The sequence below is a fragment of the Sciurus vulgaris genome, assembly GCF_902686455.1.
Source record: "Sciurus vulgaris genome assembly, chromosome: 3".
In the NCBI taxonomy this organism is placed as follows: Eukaryota; Metazoa; Chordata; class Mammalia; order Rodentia; family Sciuridae; genus Sciurus; species Sciurus vulgaris.
In genome coordinates this window covers 144963139-144985362 of record NC_136463.1, presented here as the reverse complement: position 1 = coordinate 144985362, position 22224 = coordinate 144963139, and the positions used below count along the sequence as shown (strand labels likewise).

At 37.0% G+C, this 22224-nt stretch overlaps 1 protein-coding gene across 4 annotated transcripts; it reads right to left on the bottom strand.

Annotated features, from left to right (window-relative positions):
- Positions 1-1432: 1432 nt before the first annotated feature.
- NABP1 (nucleic acid binding protein 1) lies at positions 1433-21635 on the bottom strand. Of its 4 annotated transcripts, XM_079135122.1 has the most exons (7): positions 21537-21635; positions 8512-8650; positions 6439-6507; positions 5999-6070; positions 4371-4446; positions 3830-3896; positions 1433-2852 (listed from the first exon to the last, which is right to left on the bottom strand). In XM_079135122.1, exons 4-7 carry the CDS (start codon positions 6058-6060, stop codon positions 2683-2685), a joined length of 375 nt encoding a protein of 124 aa, XP_078991248.1. In that variant the 5' UTR covers positions 6061-6070; positions 6439-6507; positions 8512-8650; positions 21537-21635; the 3' UTR covers positions 1433-2682. The 4 variants fall into 4 exon arrangements, with proteins under 4 accessions (XP_078991248.1, XP_078991249.1, XP_078991247.1 ...); XM_079135123.1 differs by lacking the exon at positions 6439-6507 and having other exon boundaries at positions 8508-8650; XM_079135121.1 differs by lacking the exon at positions 6439-6507 and having other exon boundaries at positions 21537-21632.
- Between the last annotated feature and the right edge of the window lie 589 nt (positions 21636-22224).

Below are 22224 nucleotides of genomic sequence, written 5' to 3'. Positions count from 1 at the left end.
TAGAGAATGAGCGTAACCATTTTTCTACTAGATATTGACTCTCATCAGACAGAAGACAGAGAAAAGGAAAATCAGACCTTAAAAAAAAAAAAAAAAAAAAGAGGTAGCAATAAGGCACCCAAGACTAAAGAATATATTTGTTTGGCAAAGTGTTCTGTGAATATGACTTCACATGGTTTTCCCAAGTTTGTGGTCTCTAGAATGCTTCTAAACACATCAGAAGAAAGGATCCTAAGTCACAAGCAGCCTGAAAAGGCTTGGGGCAAACAACCATTATGCTAATGACACTGGAAAAGGGAAGTCATTTAAGCAACAAAGCTGAAATGTCACATCATTATATAAAATATAACTATTGTCTGCCAGTGTTTTCAGACTGATGTAAAACTCTCTATATGTGCCTCTCCTTGAAGGCTAATCACCTCCATTTACTTTTAAGTTCTTGTATCATAAATTAAAATCTTTTACTAATCTCACATCTGTTTTCAGCATCAGTCCTTGATATTACTTAACCAAGCAAATTAAACATTCATTTAAAATATTAAATGATAAAAATGTGTCAAACATTTTTAACTACACATACTCAGGTTATCCTCAAATTAAACCGTCTTCAAACTTAAAACAAAAGTACTAGACTACAGTGTAAAAACAAAGACAGTTGGACACTACAGGAAAACCCTAAAATGTTTAAATGCTTATGGGAAAACATATGGAGCCTTCACTGTTAAATATCAGCATCTGACCTTATGGATTTCAACTTTCAGTTTCTCTTCAGTAGCAACTTCCCACCACACCCTGCCTAGACAAGGCCAACCTGCTCTGATCAGGTTTTGATTCAATTCAGATTTGTTGTGTAGAAATGGGACAGGCGCCTGATCCTAAGTAGAGTGCATTTCTATGCTAAATGCTTTGTTTGCTAAATGCTTGTTGTTTAAACTTATTTCAAAGTTGAAAGCTGAAAACACCAGGAAGTAAGGTAGAAACTTTCTTCCTCTTAACTTCTTCATGACTGCTGTCCAAGTAGACTGAGAAGGCAAATATTCATTATGGATTGTAATTCACTTTGCTTTGGTTTTGGAGGATTCCCTTAAGAAAAAAGAAACTTGTTAATAAAACCACAGAACAAGGTTAAATTATTGAGGCAAGTGTCAATCACAAAAGTAAAATTTAAGTTCTTTTTCAACTTAATCTCAATATACTAAAGAATGGCAATACTTTCACACCTTATTCTGCATTTTTGAACTCAAGGTACAAACATCTGACTGCTTATTATTTACCAGAAATCATTCCAATTTCTTATCCTGAAGACTTAACTACACAAGGGAATACTATGATTTAATTGTTTTCACAGTTGTAGTACCTAAGATTTAGAGAAGTCTCAAATGAAATAGTTAGCCCAGCATCACATGTAAGAAAATAAGGCCAGGACTGAAAGGACAGTAATCCACACCTGACAGTATTTTAATTCTCCAAAATTCCAAAATCTGTTAACATTAAAGCAAGTTTTATTCAAGAGAAAATATTTAAGAAGAGGTGAATTCTAAACAAAGGAAAAATTTACCAGTTATCCACTCTACAGTAAAAAGTAGAAGTGGGTACCATTTATGACACATAAATAAATTCCACTTTAACATTTCTGAATAATGCTGTCATCACTTCTTTGTCATTTAACTTTTGCTACTTAATAAGGCTATGTGAATTATATTCAGAAACTTTGACAACACACACACACGCTTCAAATAAAAGTACCACCTAGGATTTTCACTTCAGGCTGAGTACCTGTAAATACCTAGGATCTATAAATTAAGACTGCTTATTATTACATGAATTCAATTTGAATCACCTTCACTATGTTCACCAAAATTATTTTTTTAAATAATTAGATCAATGTTTATTATGACTTTATAACTCCCTCAAATTATACTTCTCAATATTTAACATGGTAGATCCAAAAATAAATATTCAAGGCCTCAGTTTTAAATTTTCCTTCAGTATAATCCACATTAATAACAAAATGTTAAGAACACTAAAAATAAAGGACAGAAGTTTTCTTCTAAAACTTACATGTTACAATACAGATTGTATTCTATTCCATAATTCTGATAAAGAATCTTTTTTGGTAATGAAACAAGGAATTAGGATGATTCATTTCTCAGGAAATCTTAATGGCAGTCACTCAATAAAGTCAGTCATTCTTGGAATCAAACACTCAAAAACTGTTGTTGGCATTGACCAAGTTTCTGGGTTTTTCTTTTCTTTTTCTTTTTTTTTTTTTTTTTTGGTGGTTATTGCTTTAGTTGGCAATATCTGAATTTAAGACAAAGAACATCTCCCACTAAGCCTTACATGAAATATTACAAAATTTATACAGAAGATAGACTCATAGAGGCTATAAAGCTGATGTTTTAAATAACTCACCCTTGAAATGGGTGTAATTTTTAGAGGATATCCGGATTAACTTTTTTGCTCTAAAAATATATGCCCCTACTTTTCAGTGTTCCCATTCAATAGGAGACTTGAGCAGCTTAACAGTTTTGCTATAAAAAAACCACTCTCAGCAAACCAAAAATGTAAAAATGAAACCAATAAAGGACATATTTTTCACAGTTAACAATAAATAAAAGTGCACTAAGTGTTCAAGTAGGGCACGTAGTTTAAAAACTACATGTGACTATTTGGCATAGGTCATCTTTTAAAGGCTCTCCGAGGGTCCCTGCCATTACTTATTGTGGTCATGACTGTTTGATTATTAGCAGCTCCTGGTGGCTGTGGATTGATAGGTCCCCGGACACTGCTTCTACCAGCATATGAAAGTTGGTACCCCCTTGATTCAGGGCCAGTTTGAAGACCATTTCCTAAAAAAGAATACAAAAATCATCACTATCTTCAGAAAAGGTCTATAGTAATCTATGTAACTACACATACTTTAAGTTTCAATATATCTATTAATGCGTTTACATATCAGAGAAAACATCTTTTATTTTTATACTGGAAAAAAATGCTAGTTTTACGTTTTCATAATGTATTAGTACTATGAATACATTAACTTGATGCTGTATTAGTGGAAAAAAGTCAATTTGGGCAACAAAATTAGAAAAGGAACAGGGAAAAAATATGTATATGTACTGCATATACTATGAAAAAAAGGCAAAAAAAAATATTTTGAGTACCTACATTTTGCTCAAATATGGTTAATGTTTCAAAACAGATGATGTAATCCTAACTTTTTTTAAGTTACGACTGTGCCAAAATATGCTATCAAGTCATTCTAATGAAATCCAAAAGACTTTTCCTTAATTGACTTGGAGAAAAAAAAAAAAAAAAAAAAAAAACCCTTTAACGGGCTATAAGGACCTGTTAGGAGTAAAGGCCAATTTTTCAAAAAGGCAGCTGAAAATTTAAAGTGTTAATTTACCATTTCTTTTCAGAGCTATTATTCTGAAGATCAGTTTTCAATGTACCAACATAACCGCTAATTCTACATCTATTATAAATAACTAGTTTAGAGAAATTTCATAAAAATAAGTGGAAAAATAGTACCAGACATCTTCGCAGACATCACCAGTCTTGCATATTAGTCAATGGTCAAGAACTGTATTCCCTGAAATTGGTCGAAATGTTTAAATATAGAATGTGCTCAGTAAACTGGCTTGCAAGTATATATATCTGCCTTCTAAAAAACATTTGGGGATTCCTATTTATTGGTAGTTCACTTTTAATACTTATGTCTAAAGACTTCTTTTCCTCTAAATCTTTCATAATTCCCTTAATTTATATATATCTGATCAAAAACATAAAAACCAAAAACAAAATAAAAAACAAAAAAACTTACCCACCGATCCAAATGTACCTGTACCTGTATTACTATTCATGGAATTAGTCTTCGGTTCATTATGTGCCTGAAAAAAAAAAAGTTTTAAACTTAAACAAATGAAGATTAAAAGAACACTCAGTATTACAAAATTATTATACCCTTTTTAAAATTTTAAAATTGGTTTTGTAAAATCGTCTTTAACAATTTTTTAAATTGTTTGTTCTATTTAGTTATACTCTAACAATTTCTTAAAAAATTTGTCCAAATTCATTCAATGTTAAAAGATTCAGGAATATTCCCCAAACCTTTTGTAGCTTCTGTTACATCCTATATTTCCTGACATGACTCCTCACTCCATAAAGTTTAAATGGCACATAAATCTGTATCTGCAGCATCCTATACCATAAACAGACTCACAAAATACTTAAAAGTTAAAGATTATATTTTACAATTCTCTTCATTACACTCAGGGTATAACAGGATTAGCCTTGGGACAGAACTGTAAGTACAGTTATATTAGCCCAATCATAAAAATACACCATATATTTGGATTAATTACCCCTTTGTTCTGCGGTCCTCGATAATCTGGGTTGGGCTCACTGAAATTTGGCACTTCTGAATAAACCATACAAAATCTGAAAGAAAATAAGGGATAAGTTAAATGACTTCTGAAATTAATCAACTTTTCCGTAATATTCCTAAGATTCAGAGATGAAAAATTTAGGTGTCAAAATAACAAAATGCTAACTAATGTTATTTATTATTAAAAAGGCTTCTAAAATTATTATAACCCATTAAACATCAAATAGCTGTCTACAACACATAAAACATTCTATTTTGTATTTAAATTCTTCCATACTGAAAAAAAAGTCAAAAATCAAGGACACAAAAACACATCTTTGTCCAGTTTTTCCAGACAGGCTGATGCTAGTGAACTGTGTTTAGGGTTCCAGAGTGGTTTCTCCAGCAGTGGTGATGGATTTGCACTGATCCATTCACACACGCTCATCCAATCCCTCTTTTGACCAATCACTGCGAATCTGCAAAGATAATCATCCAAGGTTAAGGTAGATTCTGGGTGATAAGGACAGTCAACTGGCTATCAAGCCACCAGTTTATCCCAGAGCTTCTGGTGACTACAAGATATGTACTAATTGACACATAAGCATATTCTTAGTTCCTCAACCCACTAAAAAGAAACTAGAATTCATTTTAGGGAATCCTAAACTGACCCTGACAAAGAGCAGTTAGGAGGAATTACGTGACCTCCTGTGGTTCTTCACTTACAACACTGGGGTCAGGACAGGTTTGGTTAATACTGACCCAAAGAACTTTCATAATACTTAGCTCTAATAACACTACTCTAAATATAAACAAGTGAATCTGAATTTTCTCTCTACCAAAAAAGTGTTACTTCAGTCTGATCTTTAGAAGCGTGCAAGTGTTTTTCCCCCCATTATTAACAATGTTCTCCCAACAAAGTACCTCATCCTCTCAGTGAGTTTTCCTTATTTTTTGGGGGGTGCCGTTTGTGGTCTCTCTCTAAATACCCTCCAATTTAATGGACATTAAGCAGACGTCTAAGCATTAACCAATAAAATGGAAAAAAGATCTCACTCAATGTCTATACCATACTTTATAAGTACAAGCCAAATGTCTAGGCTAGCATGGAGGCTGAATTACCTTTACACCCCTAGAGAGGATGGTTCCTCCAGGTCAGGGTGGAGATCATTACCAGGGTAGCAGTGTATGGAAGCTCGCATTGCGGCTGCCTGCACCATACCTAGGCTGTAGATAAATAGAGGACTTCAGTTTTCATTGCTGCAAGTCCTTTTACCATGAGTACATCCATACACAAAAAGAAAAAGAAATTGTAAACTTATGGCCTGAAATTCATGCCTTACTTTATTTCCATGAATCACTAAAAGAGAGAATTCAATTCAAATGACAAGTAAAAGAGGCATGCTTCTAAAACCTATAGAAACAGTCCCACTGGGACTGGTCTCAACTGCCACTTTTACTGCTCTTTGCCAGGAAAACTGACAGCCTCAACATAAGATACTATACTGACAGCTGTTAAAACTAATATTCATCAAAAAATCCAAAGAAGTGATTTATAGTTTATACCTACCAGTTATTCTGTAGACATTTGTAATTTATTCAATTATACAAAATTTTAATACTTACTCTCCAATTTTTTGAAGTTCACCACCCCTTCCAGTATAGAGTGTCAAACATCCTTTCCACATGGATGCATATCTAAAAAGAAACATTAGTGCTTTAGAAATGTGCATATTTTATTCTAAGTCAAATAAACCTTTGTACTATATATTTTGTATTAGAATAGAAGTGGAAATTAAGCCCTCTGTAAATATAAGAATTCTAACTTTAACCTGTTACTTACTAAAAGACAAAAACAAGGAAAATTCAATCACCAAATTGTGACACAATTACCTAAACTACAACTCTAGAAATAACAGAAAACTTCCTTTTGCAAAGTAAGCATTGGTATGCTCCAGATGATTACATCTTTAGTCAATCAATATAGGAAAAGCTTTTATTTCCATATATTTAAGCAGAAGTTATTTTTAGGGGCTGGGGTTGTGGTTCAGTGATGGAGCACTCACCTTACATGTGTGAGGCACCGCGTTCAATTTTCAGCACCGCATAAATAAAGGTGCTGTGTCCATCTACAACTAAAATATATATTATATATATATTAGTTATATATGTTATATATATAACTTTTTAAAAAATGTATACATATATTTTTTTTAATACTTTGTTTTTAGTTGTAGGTGGACACAATACCTTTATTTTTATGTGGTGCTGAGGCTTGAACCCAGACCCTCATGCACACTAGGTGAACGCTCTACCACTGAGCCACAACCCAGTCCCTATACATATATTTTGTAAAAGTTATTTTTATTACTTTTCAGTTACAGGATTTAAAAAATTAACACCCCATGTTTACTTTTATACTTACTATCATGGTATAGTCAAATAACTGCTTTTCTTCTACCTCCATAAGATGCAGAGTTCCCAAGGTCACAAAGAAGTGGTAAAGAGAATTTCTTTAGAATTTCTTTGAATTTTCCTTTAAATTGCACTCCTTAGCCAGCTCAGTGGTGCACACCTATAATACCAGTGGCTTGATAGGTTGAGGCAGGATTCCAAGTTTGAGGCCAGCCTCAGCAAATTAGTGAGGCCCCAAGCAACTTGGAGAGACCCCGTCTCTAAAAAGCAGCAGGGATGTGGCTCAGTGGTTAAGTGCTCCTGGGTTCAATCCCCAGCACCAAAAATAAATAAATTGTACTCCTTAGCCACTGGGCCCCTTAAATATTATAGGGACTGAGTTTTAACTTTTTTGACAAAAGTTTTGATGGAAACATCCATGACCAACCACACAGTACAGGAAATATTTGAAATGAGATGCTGTTTTTAATGTATAAACTAGTTCTAATTACTAGGTAAATGATATTTTGGGAGCCAAAAAACTTCAATTATGCTAATCCTCACCACACCCTTCAGGTAGGAATTTTCTCTTGTGTAAATTGAGGATGTGGAAGTTTAAAAAACATAATTAGTGTCATAATGAGTCAGTGTGTGAGAATAAAATGTCTAAGTTCTGACTCTCATTTCCTGCTTTGATGATACTCTACCTCACTTCCTGAAGATGTTGTAAGGCCTGTAAGATAGTATCAAAGAGCTCCAAGCTCCTATACCCAGGGCATTCATACTTCCTTGGATTCTACCTACTAACCAGCATCAATCTCCACCTATTTTCCTATAGTTTTTACAAATGAATTATTACAATTCTATTGATCACAAAAGTTCACAGCTTCTATTTTCAAGACCCTTTCCTGATCTTTTGTCTTCCCAAGATAAAGATTTATCCAATTTTTAAACCAATCTATTGAGAAAAAGGTGCTAAATTGTTTTTTAAAACCACCAATTTGCCACCTCAATCTTCTAAATGAAGGTATCATAGACATCCTTCTGCCAAACATTTGTGTATCCTTTTTACTTTTGTACATTTACAACAGAAAACAGAAAAACTCATTTTTAAGAATGAGACTTTCAGATACTGTTTTATTTCTGAGTACAAATGTGTACCACAGAAAATACTAAATACTCCAACTAGTTTTCTGTCCACAAAAATAAATATTTAAAAAAAAAAATCTAATGGAAGGATTTCAAGTCTCCTTCAAAGGAGGAGAGGTAGAAATGAACTGAATATACACAATTAAATGTTTAAAAGAGTATGGACTATACCAATGTACTGACTCTGAGGACAGAATTTTAAAATATAACTAGAACTGGGATTGTGGCTCTGTGATACAGCATTTGCCTAGCATGTGTGGGGCACCTGGGTTCCATTCTCAGCACCGCATATAAATAAATAAAATAAAGGTCCACTGACAACTAAAAAAAAAAAACTTTAAAAATAATAAAATATAGCTAACCTGTAAATTGGAGAGAGGAGTGGATTTCCTGCCTGAAACCTACCGTGTTTAACTGCAAGGCTGTGCTGCGTACCAACGCAGCTCACTAACTTAACAGCAAAGGGGTTCAAAACTTCCAGCAGCCCACAGAAAAGGTATGGAACTTCAGTACTTGGCAGGCGATCCCAGGAGTCAGCCAATCTAGAATCTGCACTGTTAGGGTCCCTCGCCCCGCGCCCTCTTTTACACACCTACCCTCGGGTCAACCGAATAATATCCCCTGGCTGTATTAGACCTCCGATCTCATCCCACACGGAAATAGTGATGCTGCCCGTTTTATCGGCTACTTTGCACGATCTCACTTCATGGCCGTCTTTGGTTTTGGTCACGCGTCCTGTGAAGATTTAAAAATCAAAAGGGAGAGGGGTCTGTTAGATTAACGAGGACGTCCAAAGGGGTTATTCCTCCTCCATAAATTAATAGTTCTGGAAGGAGAAAAGAGGCCGAGCCCCGGCTTCCCTCGCCGTAGGATCTGAGCGCCGGCGGGGGCCACCAGGACCACGTGGGTGGGGGAGGGGATCCGGGAGGAAGGGCAGGGGGAGGGGAGCCCCGGCTCGCGCCGGCGGTGTCCTTCCCTCCGACCCCAGGGCGCACGCGGGGCGGTGGGGTGGGCTGCGGACCCCACTTACCTATCTCCAAGACAATAAAGACGACATTTAAGTTTTTCAGTCCGGGCTTAATATCTTTTATAAAAAGAGGTGGGTCGTTGACCCCATTCATATTGAGCAGGTGCGGCTACCGCTGCCGAGGCGCGGACGGGAAGGGCGGGGACAAGGCTTCCCACCCTCCCGGGCCAGGGGCGAAGGCGGAGGGACCAACTGGGACTGGGGTGGCGAGAGAAGGGGCCGAAAGCGGTTATTCAAGGAAACCAGAGCTGGCGGCACTGAGCCTAAATTGAAGGCGGGGAAAGAGAGGGGGAAAAGCGCTCACAAGTTAAAAAAAAAAAAAAAAAAAAATTCCGAACCACAGCGCACGCCAACCGCGCTCCCAACTAGGCGACAGGGAGGCAAAGGTAAGAACTGCCTTCTTTGGATTAAAGGAAAAAAAAAAATCAAAAACAGGTAGTGAGGGGACACCTCTGTCCTGAGTCCCGCTCACACACACACACACACACACACACACGGGCGCGCGCCCAGTCTGTCCTGGACTCGAAAGGACCAGCTATGACAGCAAAACGGGAGAGGAAACTGCAACCGCACACCCCGCGTCCCAAACTGCGACTGCCGAACGCGCCCGCGCACCGGTGGACTACCAGGCAGCCCCGCCCCTTGTGACGTCAATCGGCGTCGGCACGCCCGCGTGGCGCAGGGTCGGGGAAACCAAGGGATGGAAAAGAACCGACGACGCCCACGCAGCCTCCTTAGCTCCTCCCGCGGGGCTGTCAATGCTGGCCCCGCCCCCCAACCTTCCAATCCACTCTCGGCCCCGCCCTCCATCGCTGCGCAACGTCGATTCTGCCCTGCCTAACTTTCCTGCCGCAAGCATTTACTACAAGCTGGTGAATGTAAGGATTTTCATCCCGTTTTTCCCCCTACCACTCAGAATTCAGTCCCCCACTCATGTCCTTTGATCCTGCGATCACGGGGACGAGTGAGTTTAGGATCCAGCGGGTGCAAAAGTGTGCAATCGAATAGAACAGGGCTCTGGCTTGTTTAACTGTGTTCAGGATCAAGGAAAAACGGGCTGGAATGGTGAATGGTTCCAATGGCTGCAAGGCTGGAGTTTTCTTAACAGAAAGGAAATTGGAGATCAGCTCAACTTCACCATTTTAGGCATATTTAAACTAGGATCCAGAAAGGTGAGGGTCGTTTGCTGAAACTCATCCAGCAATTTGTCAACAGGCAGGTCTTCCACTTTTCCCTCTATAAAATAGGGAGATAGACAAGCAGTCGAATATCTTTGCAGACAGTTTTTCTTCGTCATTTGACTTTTCTTCTTTTAATTTGCACTTGTTTTTATACAACCAAAAGTAATTAATCATATAACAGCAACGGGAAACCCTGAAACATAACCTGAAGAAAGATAAAGTGTGCTTTAGAGACAAACCTGGACTTGAACTGTTTACCAGTTGTGTGACCTTTGGTCCATAATTTAATCATCAGAAAAATAGTACTGGGATCCCTACCTCACAGAAAATGAAATGGGGTCATAAGTAAATCGTCCAACTAGTGTCTAGCAAATAGTAGATGGATATTCAATATTTTTTACTAGCCAATTTTCTATTATTAAAGGGAAGAGTAATACTTAAACTATGATTATTTAATCCTCTCAAGGGTCCTTTGTGGTTAGTGCTAATTTTAATCTCCCTTTTAAAGATAAGGAAACTCACCAGAGACCACCTAGCTGGAGAATGATCAAATTGGGTTTTGAATGTAGGCAATCTTGACCCCAGGGGCCTCTAGCCTAGAAATAATTTTTAGATTTAAACTTCCATGGTGGGATTATTTAAAACAGATGGAAGAAATAAGGTAGTAGCAAAAGGATATATTGTAGGACTTTAAATAATCATCTAGTTAACTGATCGTCAACAGAAACATCGGAAAGAGTGTCAAAGAATTTGTATGTCAGAAGCATGCAAATTTTTCCCCTTTCTGAATATCTGCAAGAAGAATAGCTATATTATTACCCTAAAAAGAATTTCAAAAATAATCACAACATTAGCAAGAGAGTCAAGATTTTTCTTAAGGAAGCAGAAGCTTCCATTTCACAGACACACAGGGCTCATGGTGCCAAAGACAATGATGTAATACTGGAAAGTAGTGTAAAATAATATGATGAGCATGATTTCTACATCAAATAAAACAATGGAAAACATGCCAGTTAGTGGTAGAACTAGGTCCAACCTCAGGGCTCCCCAAAACTCCAGATCCAGATAAGAACTTCCTATTCTACTACGGTTATCTGACAGTCACTTCAATTGGACAGTCCTCAAAGCGGAATTTTTAATGGGCAACACATCCTAGCAATATTTAAATCAGACCTTTTTTTTTTTTTTTAAAGGGTTGATGAGCTCTTAAAAAGATAAAACAGGAAACCAATTAAGAATGTTATGTAGAATTGTGGCCAAGATTGGACAAAGAAAGTTAACCACTCCCCAAATTCTCAGTCATTTTCCCCCAGAAAGAGATTAGGTAGGTCTGCTCAGACTAATTATATTGACATTTTACAAAAAGGAAGCAGACACTTAGGAAACCAAGCCCAGCAAAAGCAGAAGCTAGTGCTTAGAGCAGTGGCCCACCTCTTCCCAAACCTCCCTCCCTCAGGACACAGTTCAGCTGAACATCTACTTCCTTCCCTAGTAACTCAGCAGTTCTCAGAAAGGAAATGGCAACCATATGCTTTCTCATTAACCAAAACTAAAGATAGCTTTGAGAAACAAGATAGTGCAGGCAGTATAGGAACTTTTCAACTCAGGTTAGTTGGTTTCAACTACTCCCAAATCACTCCCCAAAGGTGATGGTTAATGAGAAGAGAAAGGGGATATGAAGAACTATTTCTAAGCAAATAATCTTTCCTAACATTAACGTTCCATTACATAAACAAGGAGATCTCTTACTCAGTGCACTCGGTTAGGTAATAATTATTATATTGCTGATTCTTTAGTATATTACACAATGACTTCACAGTCTTCTGGTCTTCTTCCTTCGAAAACTTGTTTGTTCTTTGGGCCTTCTTTGTTTTTCACAGCCAAATATAAACTTATTCTAAAATGATTGACTCTTCACTTCATGCCCAAAATTCAACACTATAAATTGCATGAAAGGATTACTTAGTGAGACATAGTATAATACAGAAGAGCATCCAATAGAATTCTGTAGATAAAAGGTTTTCATTATCTCATTAATAAAAGTCCTCAATGATAAAGGTTTCATGTAAATTGTGTCCAGCACCCACTACTCATATTCTCTTCCAGGTTTTAGTTTCTGGCATTACAAAAATTATCTTCATATGTAAAACAATTATAAGTCGGGCATGGTGGTTCAGGCCTGTAATCTCAGGGAGGCTGCAGGCAGGAGGATTGGAAGTTTAAAGCCAGCCTTAGAAACTTAGCAAGACCCTGTCCCCCAAAAGAACTGGGTATGTAGCTTAGTGGTAAAGCACCCCCGAGTTCAATCCCCAGTACCAAAAAAACAAACACCACCACTAACAAAAAAAGAACTGAAACTATTACAACATCAGAAAAACATCTTCCAAATACTGTTTGATACTAGGTGGTTTGTGTGGTGAAACTAAGAATTTTAGAAAATTAGAAAAACCACACTATTCTCTTGTTACATAAATAATCCACTTTGCAACATAATTGACAAGGTTTAAAAAAAGTCTTAATCTTCTTAAAAATATTTAACCAAATGACTCAGAAATAATGTTTAGTAATGATCAATGCTGATACATTGAGCATCTGCTATGTGCCAGGCCTTATACACTTATAAGTACTTAACATCTAATATGTTACTTAATACATGTGAAGTGATTGTTCTAATTTTATAGTGAGTTATGGAGGTAGGATTTAAAATTAACTGATACATATAACTTTTCTACAAAACAAGTTCCTTGTCCTAACATGTCCTTTTTTGATTATCTAAATGGATAATTTAATTATTCAAAAGTTTTGTAAATCACAGTGATAAATGCAGTAACCTGTGATTCCCAATGTCTGACTATGTAGAGGCAGTGGAATCTACTTGTGAAAAATAACTTTTTAGTTTCTCTTAGGAAGAAATACATCCTTGAATAGATTAATTCAAATCAACTGATGATCTTTTTAATGACACAGTAAAACACTTTAGCTTCTGTATTTTCCAAAGCTTCTTACAAGTGTATTGCACTTCTAAATAGTTGCTAAATTTGTTGTTTAAGAGAAAAACCAAAATACTGCCAATGGAACTGAGGGAGCAAAATATTTCTTTACTGGTGGAATACTTACTTAATTGGTGTAGATCTCATGGTCCTCATACTTAAAGGGATATTGTAGAAAATCTAACAAATCACATGTTCAGAGCACTTAAGGTTTTTGTAGAATCAAAAGTTCTACAGAATTCTAAGAATACTGTATGATACTAGTTGCTTCAAAAAAAGTTATTAGTGTTTGCTGATGTTTCCAGTGTCTTGTGTTAAAATGGACAAATGAATGAAGAAAATAGTGTAAAACTCTAGCTTGCCTGGTTTCAGAGCTCTGCTCCTTAAATGGTCCTACAAAAAGTATGTGAGAGTCCCTATCATTTCAATGCCTGACACATGTTGGAGTGGACTTGAGAATTCTGTATAGAATTCTGGCTTATTATCATGGTTTCTCTGTATTAAAAATGGATGCTCTCTTATTCTGAAGCTCATAAAAATAGATGCTCTCTTATTTTGTATTAGCAAACACACACACGCGCACACACTCATGCACCAGTGAATTACCAGGAAGAAACATTACATGTTTCCACACAAACCCCTAATTAAGAGCATTTCCTATGAGTATAGTGTGTCCCAGGTGGAAGGATGCTTACAGATAAAGTACTTACTTGAACCCTTCATTTTGTGTATGAAATAATACAAGCTGGAAAATGATAACAGGATTACCACCTTCGGCTTCTAACGAACTAATGGATCTCAGTCATAAACATCAAAGGCTGCTAATATCATAAAAAGAGAGACAACCAGTTCAAACAATTAAATCGGAATCCCTCAAGGTCGGACACAGGCATTGACATATTTTAATGTTCCCCAGGTAATTTACAATGTAACCAACTCTGAGAACTACAGTAGGTAACATGATTTGTTTTCTCAGAATTTTCTTCCCCTCTGCCCCACCTCACATACCTCTTAATACTCTGAAGCAGTGTTTCCCTTATTCTAACTAGGGAAAACCTGACTGATAAATTTCTAGGAGTAAAGTAATTGAATATTTAAGACTTCTGATATATATTATCAAATTACATCTTGGGAATTTTGAAGAGACTTACACTTCCATTTGGCCTTTATATAGGCATTAAAAGTAATTCAATAATTTATCTGATGAATTTTTATTAAATAGTCAATAAATAATCATCAAATCTGATGTTCATCAGAAAGTTAATTCTCCTGGCACTGAGATGGCATCTGTAAAAAATGAAACAAAAATCCCTGACATTGTGGAGCTTCCATTCTAAAGGGGTAGACAGACAATAAAATAAATAAAATTATATAGTATGATAGAGGATGATGAATACTAAGGTGAAAATGAAGCAGGGGAGGGGAGAGGGATCTTGCAGGTAGAGATGCAAAGAGTGGTCAGAGAAGGGGATACTTGGGTGAAGATACAAAGAAGCCAGCAAGCAATCCAGGTGGATGTCTGAATTTAGACTGTCTAGACAGAGAGCCATTGAAAAGGTCCGATCACATCCGGCTTCTTGCAAGAGCAGCAAGAAGGCTGCTGTGGCTAGAACAGTGAACAAGAAGAGTCTAGAAGCCGAGGAGGAAGAGGGGGTGTATCACATAAGAGGACTTTTTTATTTGAAGACAGGAATCTGTTGGAGTGTTTTGAGCACTGATCTAACATGCTAACCTGACTTGGAGTCACTCTGACTGATGGCTACAAAAGTAGCAAGATGGAAAGAGGAAAATCAGGAGATTGTCATATCCATACACTTGGGATGTGGAGCACAAGGGTGATAGCAGTGACCATGGGACAAAATGATCAGCATCTGGATCTCTGTGGAAGATGGGATCACTGTGTTACTGAAAGCAGAGTATGATACAGTGAGTCAAAAAATTTAGACTTCCAAATTTTTGGTCTAAATAACCAGAAAGATGGTGTCATTAACTGACACGGGGAAGGTTGCAAGTGGAGCAATTTGGGGGGTTATGGAAAGACAAGGAACAACATTTTAGGCATTAAAAATGAAGGTCATAGTGACCTTGACAAGAGCATTGCCATGAAGTTGGAGAAGGCAAAGGCTGAATGGATTGTTTAAGAGAGAACAAAAGTGCAGGAATTGGAAATGTCCAAGTAGCTATATGTCAGCTCTTCTATGAAGCTTGCTGCAGAGGAGAGCAAATATGGAGCAACGACTTGATGGGTAGTGGGACCAAAGGGAATTTTTTAAGAATGAGAAAAAATGATTTTATGACTGTAAGCTGAAGGACATAACTCAGTTGAGGGAAGAGGGTCAGATTGCTGGAGACACATCCTTGTCCTTGAGTAGGTGAGAGGGCATGGAAACTAGAGCCCTTGGGGAGGGGTTGCTGGGAGCAGAGACAGAGATCTTCTGGAACAGGAGGAAAGTGGGCTGATATAGTGAAAGAAGTGTGTGGAAGTTCTCTTCTGGTTCCTACTATTCTGTGTGAAATACGCAAGTCCATCAGTTTAGAGTGAAGATGGGGAGGAGGTGCTGGAAGTTTGAAGTGTGAGGAGAGGGTATGAAATAGTGATTGGGGGATGTGGGATTTTGAATGAACCAGGCAAATATATTACAATTTTAGAAGCAGACTGAAGTCTCACTTGAAGGCAATTAACAGCCAATTTAAAGTTAGACCACTGCACATGGTTTTTTATTTTTCATCAGACACATGCATCTGTGAAGGTTTAGGACTGACAGGCTGTGAATTGGGTGTAACCAGTACTGGAGTTTTGACAAATGATAGTAACACAGTTTTTTTGTGACATTTGTTGTGTAAGTCTTTCCTAGTTTGTGATTTGCCCTTTCCTTTTATCTATACTTTAACTCCAGAAGTCTATATTTTTATATGGTCAAATATATTTTCTTTTCCTATTGTATTTTCTGTTGCTTTTCTGCTTGAGATAGTCCTTTCTCTTAAGGGATGATATAAACTTTCTTCTGTACTATTTCCCATTTGTTATAGTTGAATTCTTAATTCTTTATCTTTATGTATGCTGTGATGCAATAATCTAACAAAATGTTCATCAGAAAGTTAATTTTCCCAGTGTTACTTAGAAACAATTCCCTATCTTTAGATTTGCAATTCATTTGTGTAAATGTGTATGTGTATATGGAGATTGTACACGGCACTTTACCACTGAGCTATATCCCCAACCCTTTTTATTTTTTAGTTTGAGACAGGATTTTATGGTTCAGATATTAAGCATCCATCAAAAGCTCATGTATGAGATAATGCAAGAAAGTTTAGAGGTGAAATGATTGGGTAAAGAGAATCTCAACCTAATCAGTGCAGTAATCCCCTGATAGGAATTAACTGGGCGGTAACTCTAAGCAAGTAGGGTGTGGCTAGAGGAGGTGGGTCATTGGGGGTATGCCTTGGAGTTTATATTCTGTCCTTGTTGATCAAATTCTCTCTCTTTCTCTCTCTCTCTCCCCCACCCTCTTCCCTCCTCCCTTCCTCCCTCCCTCTTGGAGTGATGTCCTGAGCTGCTTTCCTCCACCACACCCTTCCACCATGATTTTATGTCTCACTTCAGGCCCTGAGGAATGTAGCTCCCTGTCTATGAACTGAGACCTCTGAAACTGTGAGCCTCAAAATAAACTTATCCCCCTTAAAATTGTTTTTGTTAGGTCTTATGTTCACAGCAGTGAAAAAACTGACTAAAACATAGGGTCTTGCTAAGTTGCTGGGGGTCTTGCTCACGGTCCAAGTCGCTGAGACTAGCCTCAAGCTTGAGATCCTCCTGCCTTAGCCTCCCAAATTTCTGGGATGACAGGCATGAGCTACTGTATCCACCTTACAATATATTCTCCTCTTATCCTTTTCTATTTTATAAACTCAAAGTCCACATTATGGACTTCTTCTTGGTCACGATTTTCTCTGGCTAGTCTCACTATTTAACATACTTTATTGCACAATTCTCCAGCATCTAATAAGGCAAATATCAACTTTTACAAACATTCTTTAACCATTGTCCCTTACTTTATTTTTCCAAAACATGCTGTCATGATTCAAAATCATTGCACAGTTTGTTTGGAATTGGAAAAAGCGTAAAAATTACTTGGAATATACTGATTTGTCTATAATGTTCAAGTTCCCCTTTCAGAAACCTGGCCCTGTTCTAGTCTTTCAAATTTTACTGGCTTGATTACTCACTCATGTTTTTATGTCCTTTAAATCCCCTTGAGGTCATGTTTTGCTTTGATTTTGATTTTGCTGGAATGTTTCCTCATGTAAGTTCCCCAGAAAGGAAAAAAAAAAAAAAAAAAGTACCTTCTTGAACTCACAGATTCAAAAATGTGTGATTTTTTTCTCACATAATTTTCTCACATAATTCCCAATAAAATCTTGAGTAGTTATAGAAAAGTTAGATTATAGTCCTTTTCTCTTAATATTTACCATAAGGCTAATGGATTCTCTTGAAACACTGAGTATAGAAGAAAAAACATTTTTTAATTATGAATGTCAAAAAGGGGACACTTATTAAATAAGTTAGTGTATCATTAGGAGGGTAATCAAAGCACCTGTCTTCTAAATGAGGTAAATATACATGTCCTCACAAGGAAGCAAGAGCTTGTGGAGGACAAAAAAATACCCAGGAAGTTGAAAGTTTGCGGGTGCAGCTCAGTGGTAGAGTGCTAGTCTAGCATGTGTGAGGCCCTCGGTTTGATCCTGAGCACTACAAACACACACACACACACACACACACACACACACACACACACACTGCACAATATTTATACTATAATTAGATTTAATTTTTTTTTCTTTTTTTTGCTGTGCTGGGCATTGAACCCAGGACATCGTGCATGCCAGGTAAACACTACCACTGAGCCACAACACTAACCCCCTATTTCCATACCGTATAATTTCAACAATGTGTACTGAATATTAACAAATTACTGTGGGGATTAGAATTAAGATTTGGGAGAGAAAGAACTGTTTCTGTTTTGCATATTTTACGTGACTTGATGTTTTTAAATTATCCTATTAATTAATGGGTATATGATATTTTGCCATCTATGTATACATTTATTTCACCTTTTTTTAATGCTTTTATTTTACTTGGCACTGTTGATCATGCTCCCTACTGTATAGTGGGGTCAGATGCCTCACCTAACTATTCCCATAATACACTGTATTTATGCCAATATAATACACTATACTTATTCCCTTTATAGTACATTTCACATTTTTTTTCTTCTATTTTTGTTTTGGTACTGGGCACTAAACCCAGATGTGCTTTACCATTGACCTATATCTCTAGCCCTTTTTATTTTATTTTTGAAACAGGGTCTCTATAAGTTGCCCAGGCTGACTTCAAACTTGTGATGCTCCTTCCTCAATCTCCTGAGTTGCTGGGATTACAGGTATGTGCCACTGCACCAGGCAAGGAATTTTCACTTTAATGTACTGTTGCCTATTTGTCTATTTCTTCCAACTAGAATGAAAAGTTGTAATTTTATCTTAAACCTTAAAAAACATATGTTCAATAAGTATTTGTTAAAAATCTTTGTACAATTTGAAAGGGGATATGTTTTATCTAGTTGTATGGGAAGTTAAAGAGGCTGTACTCAGAAGGTAGAAAAGGGAAGTGAGAGGCATGGTAGAAATTCCTGATGGTGAGCTGTGTCCATTGGGTGAGTAGTGAAGCCCCATGGGAAGGGTTTCTTTACTGCCGTCTCAGTAGGGCAAAGGGAACAGGCAGAGACCAGTGTGAGAAACTGTGCAAGAGCAGTAAGAAGGTAACCAAACTTCTCCATTTAGGGGAATTCCACAATGACATAGGGAAATATTACCTAAATACTTTCTCTAGTGACCTCGTAGTTTAGCTGTCTCTTGTGGTTGGGATAAATAGGAGTGGCATGGAATTTTGAAGGGGAAGTTGGAAAGCAAATATTATTGTGAAAATAAGAGCTGAATTTTGCTATTAGATTTGCTGCTCAAAGAAAGAAAACCCAGAAAGTATACACCTATGTGCAGAGGCTTAAACAAGGTGGAAGTTCATTTTTTCCTCATGGTGTAGTCCCAGGTTGGAAAGTACAGGTTCTCGGGGAGCCTGTACTCTGTGCACTCAAGGACTCAGATTCTCTCCATTTTCCATTTCATTGTTCCCTGAGGTGACCTCATAGACAAAGCTGAGTTGTGTTCACATTCAGTGTTCCAATCCATTGAAAAGGAAAAGAGAGAAAGGAACTCCAAGGCAAATGGTTTCCATTCTGAGGTAGAGGTGACCCAGAAAGTACATACTACTTCACCTCACACATTACTTTAACTTACACCCCGTTAGACAAAATGTAGCCATACAGTCACATCCGGCTGTGAAAGGGGTTAAAGATGTCATTTCTAGCTGAGTGGTCATGTATCTCATGTAATCTCTCTTTCTATGGAAAAATAAAAGTATCAATTTTGGAGGAAAAGTAGAAATATTTACCATGTTAAAAAAAAAAAACAAATATTATGTTTAGTCTAATGGGTTAAAGTTGACTCAAAACTCTAATGACCATCCAATCAATGTTGGTCTAAGACTACCAATACATGTGCAGTACAAAAAGCCAAGGATAATACAGGAGAATTAAAGCTCAATGCATTCAATTTGGAGAATTGTCCTTTATTATGAAGTAATATTCCTTTTTTTTTTTTTTTTTTTTTGCGGTACTGGGGATCGAACCCAGGGCCTCATGCTTGCAAGGCAAGCACTCTACCGACTGAGCTATCTCCCCAGCCCAATATTCCTATTTTTATGTTAAAATATGTTTTAATGAGATGGTGATGATGATCTTTTAAGTAAAGTAGAATTTAAAACTTTTTATTTTTTAAGTAAAATAAAAATACATCACTATACCAGGAAGGTACTGATTCTTGAAATCCTTAACTGGTGGCCAACACTTCATATGACAACCAAGCACAAAGGGTCAGCAGAGGGGCCAGGAGATAAGAGTGTTACTATCCCTGCTTCTCCTTCAACATTAAAAATGACTTCTTGCCCCCAGAATAAGTTTCTTAAACTCTCCTCACTTAATGCAGCATCTCCCTGTCTGTAGTGGATGGCTATTGTATTCTTGGTCCAAATGTAGCATTCATCATACTGCAAAAGTTAATATTTCTCTCCTCCCGCTTGAATATGAGCATGTCGAGAATAAGGACCGTGAACTCATTAAAAATATTATCTCTTTTCCAATATGAAAATATCTTCATCAGTTTGCTAGGGCCACCAAAACAAAATACTATAGACTGTGTGGCTTAAACTGTAGAAAATTTATTTTCTCACTGATTTAGAGGTTAGAAATCTAAGGTATCAGTACACTTGGTTTCTTATCTCTTTGTCCTTTGCTTGCTCACTGTATCCTCATGTAGCCTTTCCTCCATGTTCATGGGCCCCTGGTCCCTTCATCTATACAAATTTCCTCTTCTTATAAGGATATCCACTAGTCATATTGGATTATGACACACCCAAAACAGCCTCATTTTAACTTAATCACATCTTTAAAGACCGTTATCTCCAAATACAGTCATATTCTGATGCATCGGGGGTTAGAGCTTCGACATATGAATTTTAGAGGAACACATTTCAGCCCATAACAACATCTTCATTTCTTGCTGATTATAAACATAAACTATATTTTTTAAAAGCAAATTATACAGAAATGTGTAAGTAGAAGATCTGGGAATGTAGCTTGCACTGCTTACCTAGCATGTTGCAAGGCAACCCTGGTTCAGTCTCGCAATGCAAAAAAAACACACGTGCATGCACACATGTGTACACACACACACACACAAACTTTGTACAAGAAATTTAAAGTCTACTATCATCTTAATCCCTCCCCATGGCAATGGTTCCCAACAGTTAGGAGTGATGGATGTTTCCTGAATGAATGAATGAATGAGCAGAGGAGTGGCCCTCACATTATAGCTGAAGAAATGAGACACCAAGAGGCCGCACAACTTTTTAAGATTATAAAACTAGTTAATGAAAAAGAACCATAACCCATTTCTGCCAATTTCTTATCCAGTGTTCCTTCTACAATACTATGCTACCTCCTTACTTACGTTTATTGTGGTCATTGAACAGTTTTGTGCCTCATTTTTAATGTTAAGGAAGTAAGCTGAAGATCGTGTATTTCTCTTCAAAAGTTATCAAACCTGATTAAGTTGCTTTTCACTTATATTTGTCCTTGTCTTGGACTTTTTCTACTACAAGAAACAAATATTTACTCAGATTAGTTTTCAGGTATGAATAGCTACATAGCAAATATTGTCAAAACTTCATGTCATAAAAGCATTACTGATTTTATAAAATACTACTTCCAAGATAGGACAAAGTCAGCAAATCCCCTTACAACCATAAAACATACCTCTTTTCAGTGTCTGCTAGACTTTTGATTTCTCTTCTTGGAACACCACCGGATATGGATTAACAAAGGTTCTATACCATAGGTTGGCACATTTTTCTGTAAAGGGTCAGGCTGTAAATATTTTGAACTCTTCAGATCATGTGGTCTCTGTCACTACTTGCCTCTGTTGAAAGCAGCCTTAGGTAATACTAGGAACGAGTTTGGGGCCACAGTTGGCTGACCCCTGTTCAATTCACTTTGCTTTAAAATTTAATCTCTAAGCAGATCACTCTGTTTGAAGGATAATACCAAGGATGGCTTACATTTAATTAGAACTATTTGTGTCTTGTGACATGATAACATGTTCTCTTACATTGAAACTTTGAGGCTAGAGAAATATGGTTGGAATTTCAGTACTGCTCAACAGTAGTTTGTGGTCTGGAGTCTCTCTATAGTTCTTTATTTTCCCATTTGTGGAATGTGGATAATAAATCCTACTTTGGAGTTGTGTTATAATGATTAAATGAGAATGTATACCAAGTGTTTGAAACAAAGAAAATGCTCAAAAAATATTAATTTCCTTCTCAGACCCAGCAACAACATCCTCCTCTCCACACACATGTATAACTGGCAATACCTTCACTTCATCAACCCAATACCAAAACCCTCTCTCAGGCCTTGGAAATGTAAAACCTGCTCCACATCTGGA

Bases quoted from the DNA above. Each gene is read 5' to 3' on its own strand.
- NABP1 (XM_079135120.1), bottom strand. From the start codon at position 9,036: ATGAATGGGGTCAACGACCCACCTCTTTTTATAAAAGATATTAAGCCC. The intron at 6,071-8,511 runs GTAGGTGTGTAA...GTTTCTTTTTAG, and splicing joins ATTATTCGGTTGACCCGAGG to ATATGCATCCATGTGGAAAG. The intron at 2,853-3,829 runs GTAAGTTTTTTT...ATTCTTTTTTAG, and splicing joins AGGTACATTTGGATCGGTGG to GAAATGGTCTTCAAACTGGC.